Source organism: Oncorhynchus gorbuscha, linkage group LG03, assembly GCF_021184085.1.
Source record: "Oncorhynchus gorbuscha isolate QuinsamMale2020 ecotype Even-year linkage group LG03, OgorEven_v1.0, whole genome shotgun sequence".
NCBI lineage: Eukaryota > Metazoa > Chordata > Actinopteri > Salmoniformes > Salmonidae > Oncorhynchus > Oncorhynchus gorbuscha.
The window spans coordinates 41,915,457-41,926,132 of record NC_060175.1 but is presented as its reverse complement, the minus strand read 5'-3'; the positions used below and the strand labels follow the sequence as shown (position 1 = coordinate 41,926,132).

The 10,676-nt window shown below is 40.6% G+C and overlaps 1 protein-coding gene across 1 annotated transcript; it reads left to right on the top strand.

Moving 5' to 3' along the window:
* Positions 1-1,104: 1,104 nt before the first annotated feature.
* On the top strand, positions 1,105-9,182 carry LOC124020287 (neuromedin-U receptor 2-like). The gene is made up of 3 exons (XM_046335643.1): positions 1,105-1,257; positions 4,093-4,964; positions 8,419-9,182. Exons 2-3 carry the CDS (start codon positions 4,106-4,108, stop codon positions 8,859-8,861), a joined length of 1,302 nt encoding a protein of 433 aa, XP_046191599.1. The 5' UTR covers positions 1,105-1,257; positions 4,093-4,105; the 3' UTR covers positions 8,862-9,182.
* Positions 9,183-10,676: the final 1,494 nt, after the last annotated feature.

Sequence of the window (10,676 nt, the reverse complement as noted above, 5' to 3'; positions counted from 1 at the left end):
TGAAGGGCACAGAGGTTTCTGGGAATAAGAGCAGCTCAGTGAAAGAAGATCTGCAGTGGCTGTGTCTGAAGATGGAGAAGCAGTGGACAAGCCACTTGGCTCAGGCCTGGTCAACCTGAAATCCACACCCTGCAGAGGGCACAGTAAGCAGCGCCAAAACACCCAAGGAAGTTGGGACCTGAACTGAAGATAACCTGAACTTTTGACCAGTTCTGTGCATGCAGTGTACATACTGGCTTTGTACACCCCAAACAACTCTCCCCACATAAAACCAGATGACGTGATTAAGGTCATTGGCAAGAAAACACCATGTAACTCCTGTTGCCACAGCTCATGCATACAGATATGACATGGGCATAAAGCTAAAGTGCTCTCTGAGAGACTTGACTTAAGGCAAGAAATCTCTCAAAACACTGCATCTTAAAAAATCTCAGAAATGGAGCAGTGATTACATTAAATTGTGATTAATTAATGCACCACCAACGGGCATTGAAATGTCTTAAATGGTCCAAAGATACAGGATGGTCCAAATGGAGAAAAGCACAAATGATGTCCATAAACACAAAATAACATTCTGTAAAACCACTTACTCAAAGTGCAAATACCTTTTAAAGTTTTTTTTGTCATCATGAGGTAAAGTATTTGATTCTTAAATGCTGCAAGTTCTCCATAGAACACTTTAGCCAACTTGAAGGGCATATAGTCTAGACTACATAAGGCATTATGTGTTTTTATGTTTTTTTTTGTACTGCAAAACATTTTCAAGTGCTGTTACCAAACCATTTTAGGTTACAACGGTTGATCTAACCATGTCTCTCTTCAGACATGCTGCCACTGCACAGTTCCAATGTTATTAGCAGGTGTCATCATTAGCACATTCATAAATGACAACATGCTCTCAAATTACCTGTCTGGTAAGAGGCACATATAGCATACATACACAGTTGCATAAGTAAATGAATAAACAAAAAGTATGGCTACAGACACCCACCGAACACCCTCCCTCCCCTCTCTCTCTATCTCTCTCTCTCTATCGCGTGCTGTGTACATCAGCCCCTTTGCTTCAGGTACCCAAGGAGCAGTTTTCCTACAGGCGCACCTCCTTATCGACGCCTTCAGTCAAGTTTTCTTGCAGGGGATGACTTATCTCATTTCCATTCACCACCTGCAATTTCTTAAAAGCTTGTCCAGACTTTTTCAAGAGAGACTTCATTTTCTCTGAGAGCAATCTTTAGCAGCTCTGAACAGGCATCAAAGGTGAGTGTTAAAATTCTACTGAGCTACAAACATTTCTCAAATTACATTATACAGTAATGGTAGTCTTGAACAAAGTTGGTTGCTTTTTTTGAGTCGACAATTAAGAACCATTATTTCGAATTAAGTTCAAGAAGTAAGCAATACGATACAATGAAGAATGCTTTTTATTTTAATTAGCTAACATCATTCACATACACTACATGACCAACAGTATGTAGGCATCTACTTGTCGAACATCTCATTCCAAAATCATGGGCATTAGTATGGAGTTGAACCCCTCTATGCTGGTATAACAGCCTCCATTCTTCTGGGAAGGCTTTCCACTAGATTTTGGAACATTGCTGCGGGGACTTCAATTCAGCCACAAGAGCATTAGTGAGGTTGGGCACTGATGTTGGGTGATTAGGCTTGGCTCGCAGTCGGCATTCCAATTCATCACAAGGTGTTTGATGGGGTTGAGGTCAGAGCTCTGTGCAGGCCAGTCAAGTTCGTCCACACTAGTGGAGGCTGCTGAATGGAGGACGGCTCATAATAATGGCCAGAATACAGTTGTGTAAAGTACTTAAGTACTTTATACTTTAAAGTATTACTTCAGTCATTTTTTTAGGGTATCTGTACTTTACTATTAGTATTTTTGTATTACTTCACTACATTCCTAAAGACAATTATCAATACATTTTCCCTGACACCCAAAAGTACTTACATTTTTTTGGTCTAATTCACACACTTATCAAGAGAACATCCCTGGTCATCCCTACTGCATCTGATCTGGCAGACTCACTAAACACATGCTTCATTTGTAAATGATGTCTGAGAGTTGGAGCTTGCACCTGGCTATCCATAAATAATGTTAGAAAGTGTGGCCATCTGCTTTGCTTAATATAAGGAATTTGAAATTATGTATACTTGTACTTGTACTTTTGCTACATAAGTGTATTTTAGCAATTACATTTACTTTTGCTACTTGAGTTTATTTAAAACCAAATACTTTTACTCAATTAGTATTTTACTGGGTCAATTTCACTTTTAATTGAGTCATTTTATATTAAGGTATCTTTACTTTTACTCAATGATGACAATTGAGTACTTTTTCCACCATTCCCAGAATGGAGTGAATGGAATGGTATCAAACACATGAAAACCCCCCAAAACATGTGTTTCATGCCATTCCATTGAATCCATTCTGGACATTATTATGAGCCTTCCTCCTCTCAACAAACAATATCTGTATGGACCTTGCTTTATTTATGGGGGCAATGTCATACTGAAACAGGAAAGTTCCTTCCCAAAACTGTTGCCACAAAGTTGGAAGCACAGAATCATCTAGAATGTCATTGTATGCTGTAGCGTTAAGATTTCCCTTCACTGGAACTAAGGGGCTTAGCCCGGATCAGGAAAAACAGCCCCAGACCATTATTCCTCTTCCACCAAACTTTGCAGTTAGAACCCTGCATTGGGGCAGGTAGCGATCTCAGATAAGTCTGTCGGACTGCTGGATTCAACACTCCAGAGAACGCGTTTCCACTGTTCCAGAGTCCAATGGGGACTAGCTTTACATTACTCCAGCCTACGATTGGCATTGCGCATGGTGATTTTAGGCTTGTGAGTGGCTGCTCGGCCATGGAAACCCCTTTCATAAAGCTCCTGGCGATAAGTTCTTGTGCTGACGTTGCTCTCAGAGGCAATTTGGAACTCGGTAGCGAGTGTTGCAACTGAGGAAAGACAGCGGTCCCATTCTGTGAGCTTGTGTGGCCTATCACTTCATGGCTGAGGCGTTGTTGCTCCTAGACATTTTCTCTTCACAATAACAGCACTTTCAGTTGAACTGGGCAGCTCTAGTAGGGAATAAATTTGACAAACTGACTTGTTGGAAAGGTGGCATCCATGATTGTGCCACATTGAAATTCACTGAGCTCTTCATTAAGGCCATTCTACTGCCAATGCTTGTCTATGGAGATTGCTTGGCTGTGTGCTCAAATTTATACACTTGTCAGCAATGAGTGTGGCTGAAATACCCAAATCCACTAATTTGAAGGAGTGTCAACATACTTTCGCATATATAGTGTACATGTTTCTGCACAGAACATAATGCAGTAGATAAATGTGACAAACATGAGAATTGTGGATACACAAGATATTCTACAGCATTCATGTTATACACACAATATATTCTACAGCATTCATGTTATACACACAATATATTCTACAGCATTCATGTTATACACACGGGTGAATCTACCAACGTACTATTACAGTAAGAGCCAAAGTGTGTTTTTGTGATGTTAATTCATAATTGACAGTTTTACCTGGTTGAATCTGATCAGCTCTGTATTTACCCAAGCTGCACAGCTGTGATTCAGCACCATAACTGACAGCAGAAAGCAGATGGTACTGTTATGCATGACAAAAGCCCATAGACTATCAATAAACTGAGCTTGGTGAAATTGATTGTACTACCCCTTCATTGTATAATATCATGTAATGAGTGCCTCCATGCACTACATTCATTTGTTTCAAAGTTTCATACCACCAACATAAAAATGTAATTGAATTTATGGCCTTAAGTCAAGACAATCATGCAAAACAGAAATCTCTTGTGAGGCTTTACTGAGATGTCTCAGTCATCATTTGAAAGCTTTTACTTCACCTCATGTAGAATTAGGATTATTAGCAATAAATTATTTAGCAGAAAGTAATATACTGTAATATAAATGGTTGCTGTGTTTCTCTAGGTGTTGTATTTCTATCTGTATGGAATGAAGTCTCTCAGACATATGCAAACGATGTGCCGACATTACCAGTGATCCCGTCCTCTCTACTCCCACTTACTACAAGCCCCTACTCTGAAATGGAGAAGTACTGCCTGGATTCTCTGTCCAACATCTCAGAACAGCATGGCATGGTCTGTAACAGCACATTGCTAAATGTTACAGGAAATGACACTGGAACCAAGTCCATTGAGGACAGACTACTGGAAGTTCTAGGGCCGAAGCGCTCCCCCGTCTTTCTCCCCATCTCCCTGGTTTACCTGCTCATATTCCTCCTGGGCGTGTCTGGTAACCTGCTCACATGCACAGTGATATCCAAACACAAGAAGATGTGCACCCCCACCAACCTGTACCTGTTCAGCCTGGCTGTGTCAGACCTCCTGGTGCTCTTCTTTGGGATGCCCCTGGAGATCTACGACCTGTGGCAGAACTACCCCTTCCCCTTCGGAGAGGGAGTCTGCTACTTCAAGATTTTCCTCTTCGAGACTGTATGCTTTGCCTCCATCCTCAATGTGACAGTGCTGAGTGTGGAGAGGTATATCGCAGTGGTCCATCCACTAAAACCACGCTATGTTGCCACCAACAAGCATGCCAAGCGTGTCATCAGTGCTGTATGGGTGCTGTCCCTGGTTTGTGCCATCCCTAACACCTCCCTGCATGGCATCAACTACTTGAATCTCCCGGAGAAGGTGGCAGAGTCAGCCATATGCAGTTTGATAGGTTCCCCGTGGATCTACAACCTGGTGATTCTGATCACCACCACATGCTTCTACATTGTTCCCGTGACGGTGATCAGCGGGCTGTACCTGGGGATTGGCATCAAGCTGGGCAGGGAGCGACAACTCTCCCGGGGGACGATGAGGAAGAACTGTAGCGCTAACATCAGCTTGAGAATCCATGTGGAGCAAGTGCGCAGGAGACAAGTCACCAAGATGCTTGGTGAGTTCTGCATCCATTTCCATGTCTAACCATTGTCACAGTCACAAGCATCACTACTACGGTAAACATAACTTAGACTTTCAACTGAAAAATAAAATTGAGGGAGGGATTTATACATCTGTACCCCAGTACGACCTATGTAACCACTGTGAAACGTTACTCTGTGATAAGGTATGTGCTGCTGCCGCAGGAAGGGGGCATTGCCTAGGCAACCAATGACTTCTTTGCTTCAACAAAGTTTCATCACGTTGTAAACAGTCCATGTTACCACGGAAACAAACTCAACCGCATGAACCGCTCGGTTGTCCCGTCTTCAGTCAGCTGTTCTTTCCACAAAAATTGGTCAGCCAAGTGACCTCGGTCACCGTTATAATCTTTTGAATAGCAAAAGGAACAACATGACTCACATTTTCTCCTCTCCTCCGCTCCTGGCGGCAATGGTCCACATGGGAAGGTGACGTTTTCAGCTAAAATCATGGAAGCAGGGTACCAAAGCAATCTTTCCCCACTGAAAGCAGTTCAGCCAAAGCAATAAGAACACACACAATGTACTTTTTGTTGTATTATAACTGGATTTTAGCTCCCGTCCAAATATACATTCAGGTCCAAAATTATTGGCACCCTTGATAAAGAAGAGCAAAAAAAGAGTGTATAAAATGAATAATACAAATACTGAGCTATATTGAGGTATATTGTATGTGTCCAAAGAGCTCTATTTTCATGTCATCTGACCATAGCACTGGCTCCAATCCAAGCGCCAATGCCGTTTAGCAAAATTCAGGCGTTTACATTTGTTGGATGACATGAAAATAGAGCTCTTTGGCCACGTACTCCAGTGGTGGGTCTGACGCCGAAAAGAGGACTCATATACTGTATAAAAAATAACCCCATACCTATTGTTAATTATGGTGGTGGGATCTTTGATGTTATGGGGCTATTTTTCATCCACTGGTCCTGGGGAACTTGTTCAGGTCAATGGCATCATGAACCTAACCCAGTACCAGGACATTTTAACCAAAAACCTTGTTGCCTCTGCCAGGAAATTTGGATCTTCCATCAAGACCCCAAGCACGTATCAACATCTACAAAGAATGGTTAATTGACCACAAAATCAACATTGTGCAATGGCCAACTTAGTCTCCAAACCTGAACCCCATTGGAAGCCTATGGTTTGAGTTGAAGAGGGCACCCCATAAGCCCAGAAATTAAGAATCTGAAAAAATTCTGTATGGAGGAATGGTCTAAGATCCCTCCCAATGTATTCTCGCTCAGTGCCGTTGTCCTTACACACAGTGGTGTGGCCAGCAAGATCTGTTAGATTATCTCATTTTAATTCAGGGAAATGATTAAGCAAGTCTGATAGTGAGAGGTGGAAATGGATTATACCAGAGGCAGGTAGGCGACAGGTAAGGATTAGGGATGCAGACAGAGAATGATGATGAAGGCCTACAGCAGGAGGGTAACAACATTCACCCCAAATAAGAAGTTATTCATGATTTGCATTATCTCAATTATCATTCTGTCACTGTATGGCAATGCACATTTGTTATTGCCTGCAATTGCTTTTGTCTTTGAAGCCAAAAACAGGACATGTATTTTGGGGAAATGCTCTAAATAGCAAGGTGTTCAGCTGTGTTTATTTCCATTCCAACACATAAAACCATAATTTCACTAACCTACTGGGCAAATGAATGAAAAAAGTACAGCTAACACAACCAATATTTTAATAGCAATAAAATATATTTTGGTTTCGATATGGTAACCAAAAAGGAGGGCTCCCCCACCTCCCAATTCAATTAACCTGTGGCTATCAGATTACAACAAGGCTTACAAGGCCGAGCTCTAATGACAACATTACATTCATTCAAAGCAATGGGCACACTGCCTAAAAGGCTGACCGGCAAATTGGCACTGTCTCTGCTTTCTAAAAGTGAGAGAAAAAGGCAGCAGGCTGGCACCTGCTCTCTGAGCGATGCTCCGCATGATCCTAAAGCCAACCAATGAATATGCTAATCTGAAATTGCATTTTAATTGGGATTGAATTATTTGAATCTACTTTTTTTGCTAACTTTACATTTTTGGTCTTGAGTTAGGGTTTGGCAACTGCCATACCCTACCATACCCAACTGATGCCCCTGATAGCAAGGTAAGGTATTGAAAGGTATTGAAAACAAGGGTGGCAATAATTTTGACCCCTATATTTTTTGTTAAAAAAATAAATACTTGTTGAACAAAATCTCTTTCTCTGAGGCACAATAATAATATACAAATATATATTTTAGTAGGGGAGAGTGGGATAAGTTCTGCCATTTTTTACAATCAGTATCACTCTGTCAAAGGAAATCTAGTATTCTTTCTAACAAATATATCTACATATTTCAGGATGTTGTGTATCCCTGGAAATAATCAGAATTCAAGTAAACATTGCAGTTTTGAAAACATAGCTTGTCCAAAAAACATGGTCTCGTCACAACTTACTCCCGGGTATGGAGTAAGTTGAGCTGTTTACTGTTTACTTTACTGAATTAAATATGACCACTACCCTTTTAAAACCATGTATATCTTTTTTCCCCAAACACAATTCAACACAATCACTTTTTGTCTTTTAATAATTTTAAACATATTTTAATAGGCTTAACACGTAACAAACACGTTTGCACTTTTTAAAAACACTTTAAACATAGACCAGGCATTGTTGTTACTGTATTTTATAACCCAGCGATAATGCCTTGCGTTACACCTGGGAAGAAAACACTTAACTTTGCTCTACTTGCCATTGGCTCAACCATTGGCTCAACTTACCCAAAGGCAAACATTTTGACTAACATTTTGACCACACAGCTACAAGGATGCACTTTCATGCTATGTTTAGGACCTCATATTGAAATTATGTTTCGGACCTCATATCGAACACATTGTGGGAATTCTGGTTGTCTTTTTGAGTGGATGACTAAAGGTTGAAAGGTTGAAATGTCCTTGATCAATTTCTCAACCAAATATTACCCACATTTCAACGTTGAAAAGTTGTAGTGTGCCTAGTTGGAAGTATCATCAAACCTCTAACTGAAAATATTTTTGGGAGACCTAACTTGCTCAACTCAACCGCACAAATTCCCAGCCGTCCAGTTTTCATTCAGCGATTAATTCTCCGAAAACAAATAGCAAACCCTTTAAAAATGTTTTTAAAATTACATTTATGGCTGCTATTTTATTTCATGACAGCTTTCATCCATAGTCATCGGTTACACGATTACACATGAATTGTGCCAGCCCTAGTTATATGAGTACATTGTCTCAGTTTTACGAGGACCAAGTTTTGCAGGGAACACCCCGAACAGGATTCCCACCCTGACTGTTTTTGCCCCTTTTCTCTCTCTGTACACATCACTTAATTCATCCTCCGTCTATGTCCCTTACTGTCTTACTCCTATTTTCACTGTCTGTTGTAATGTAGCTGTGGTCGTGCTGGTGTTTGCCATCTGCTGGGCACCTTTCCACATTGACCGGATCCTGTGGAGCTGCATCATGCAGTGGTCTGTCTGGACAGACCTCAACCAAGCTGTGTACCAGTGTGTGCACCTCCTTTCAGGCATCCTCTTCTACCTCAGCTCTGCAGTCAACCCCGTTATCTATAACCTGCTCTCCACACGCTTCCGGGAATGCTTCTGGGATCTCGTCTGCACCCATACAGAAGACACCACTGCTGGAAAAGACTTCACACCCTCCGCCAAGATCCTGCTGGTCCCCTCGGGCCCAGTTCCTAAGACCCAAGCCAGGCCCAGTGACCACAACTCCCTCACTCCCCTGTTATCTCCAACTGGGAACACAGAGATCACAACACTGACAAGTAAACATTTGTGCGTGGTGGACTCTGACTTCACTGCTACTGCTTTTTAATCATATTTCATATTTAATGCAGAGATGTAGACTCGAATCACGTGACTTGGACTCCAGTACTAATTGAGTCGCAAATTTTGCCACTTAGACTTGACAAAAAGAAAAAACACTTAATTTCCTGTTAAATTCGGTTATTACACCGTGAACATACACTGAGCGTACAAAAGCTCTTTTCATGACATAGACTGACCAGGTGGATCCAGGAGAAAGATATGATCCCTTAGATGTCACCTGTTCAATGAAGGAGAATAGACAGGTTAAATAAGTATTTTTAAGCCTTGAGACAATTATTGTGTATGTGTGCTATTCAGAGGGTGAATGGGCAAGACAAAAGATTGAAGTGCCTTTGAACAGGGTAGTAGGTGCAGCTGTTTGAGTGTGTCAAGAACAACAATGCTGCTTTTGACGCCTTGTAGAGTCCATGCCATGATGAATTGAGGCTGTTCTGAGGGCAAAAGAGGGTGTAACTCAATACTAGGAATGTGTTCCTAATGTTTCGTACACAGTGAACATTCACGGCAATTCCATTGCTCAAAGTGGAGAATCGTATTGGTTATATGAAAAATTACCTTTAAATTCTGTTCTGCCTCGCGCCGCTGCACCGGCAAGTGCAGAAAGGCAAGGGGAAGAATAGAGCACTGTCCTATATTATCAATGCTTGTCGCTTGAAAATATGAGCTCTGAGCTTGAGTTTCTGTGGATGTTAATTCTCAGCCATCCACATACCTCTCAATGTGCATACAGTGGGTAGGGGAAAAACAAAAACACTTTATTGTAATTGGAGATTTCATAATATAAGTCAAACTGTAGTTGTACTATCAACAGTAGCTGTACATCATCATTTGGATGGCTTTTCTATTAGTATTGATGATTGAAAAAAAAGTTATTGATCTTTGATGTTTAATATGTAGGCCTATGTACTGTACTAGGAGGTCTAATGTAAGGAAAACAGTAAATATCATGATTTTAAAAATTGCTTTGAAATTGGTATAAAACAAATTGGTATAAAATTGGTATAAAAATAGATACTTTGGGATTTTGGCAATCTACCTCCCCAGAGTCACATGAACTCATGGATACCATTTTCCAGTAGGAAGTAAGTTAGAGGTAGTTTTGTAAGCCAATGCTAGCTAGTTAGCACAATGACTGGAAGTCTATTGGTATCTGCTAAATGCTAGTTAGCAATTGCACTAGTGCCAGCAAAGATTTTTTTAAAAATCTATGACGCTAGTTAGAAACTTGCTTCAAACTGCACGTAAAGACATACAAATGGTATCCACAAGCTCATCTGACTCTGGGGAAGTAGATACAATGCCTCATTGCCAAAATCCTGAAGTATCCCTTTAACTATTGACTCAAAACCCCAAATTAGGGACTTGTGACTTGACCTGATCTCTGGAACTTGGGACCTGACTTGAGATTTGCCCATTATTACTTGAAACTTGACTTGAGACTGAAAGTTAAGACTTGACTTGCTTAGGACTTCCTAAATTGTGAATTGGTCCCATGTCTGGTTTAATTTTTATTTTTTTTAATTAAAAATTAATGTGTAGTGGATATGATGCCCTCTATCAGGAGGTGGATTTGACTAATGAGCAGATGATACGTTGTGCACAATTGGATAAGTAAATATTTAATGAGCTGATATATATATTGATATGTGAACTTGTTATTGAAACAGCATAAATCCTCATAGCATAAACATTTATCTGAAAACAACTGATTTAGGGGTATGTAAATGAGAGACTTGGTTGCACTTGATAATTAACTCTAATGATTGATTATCCCATATTTACCTTTGTGACATTGACTTTA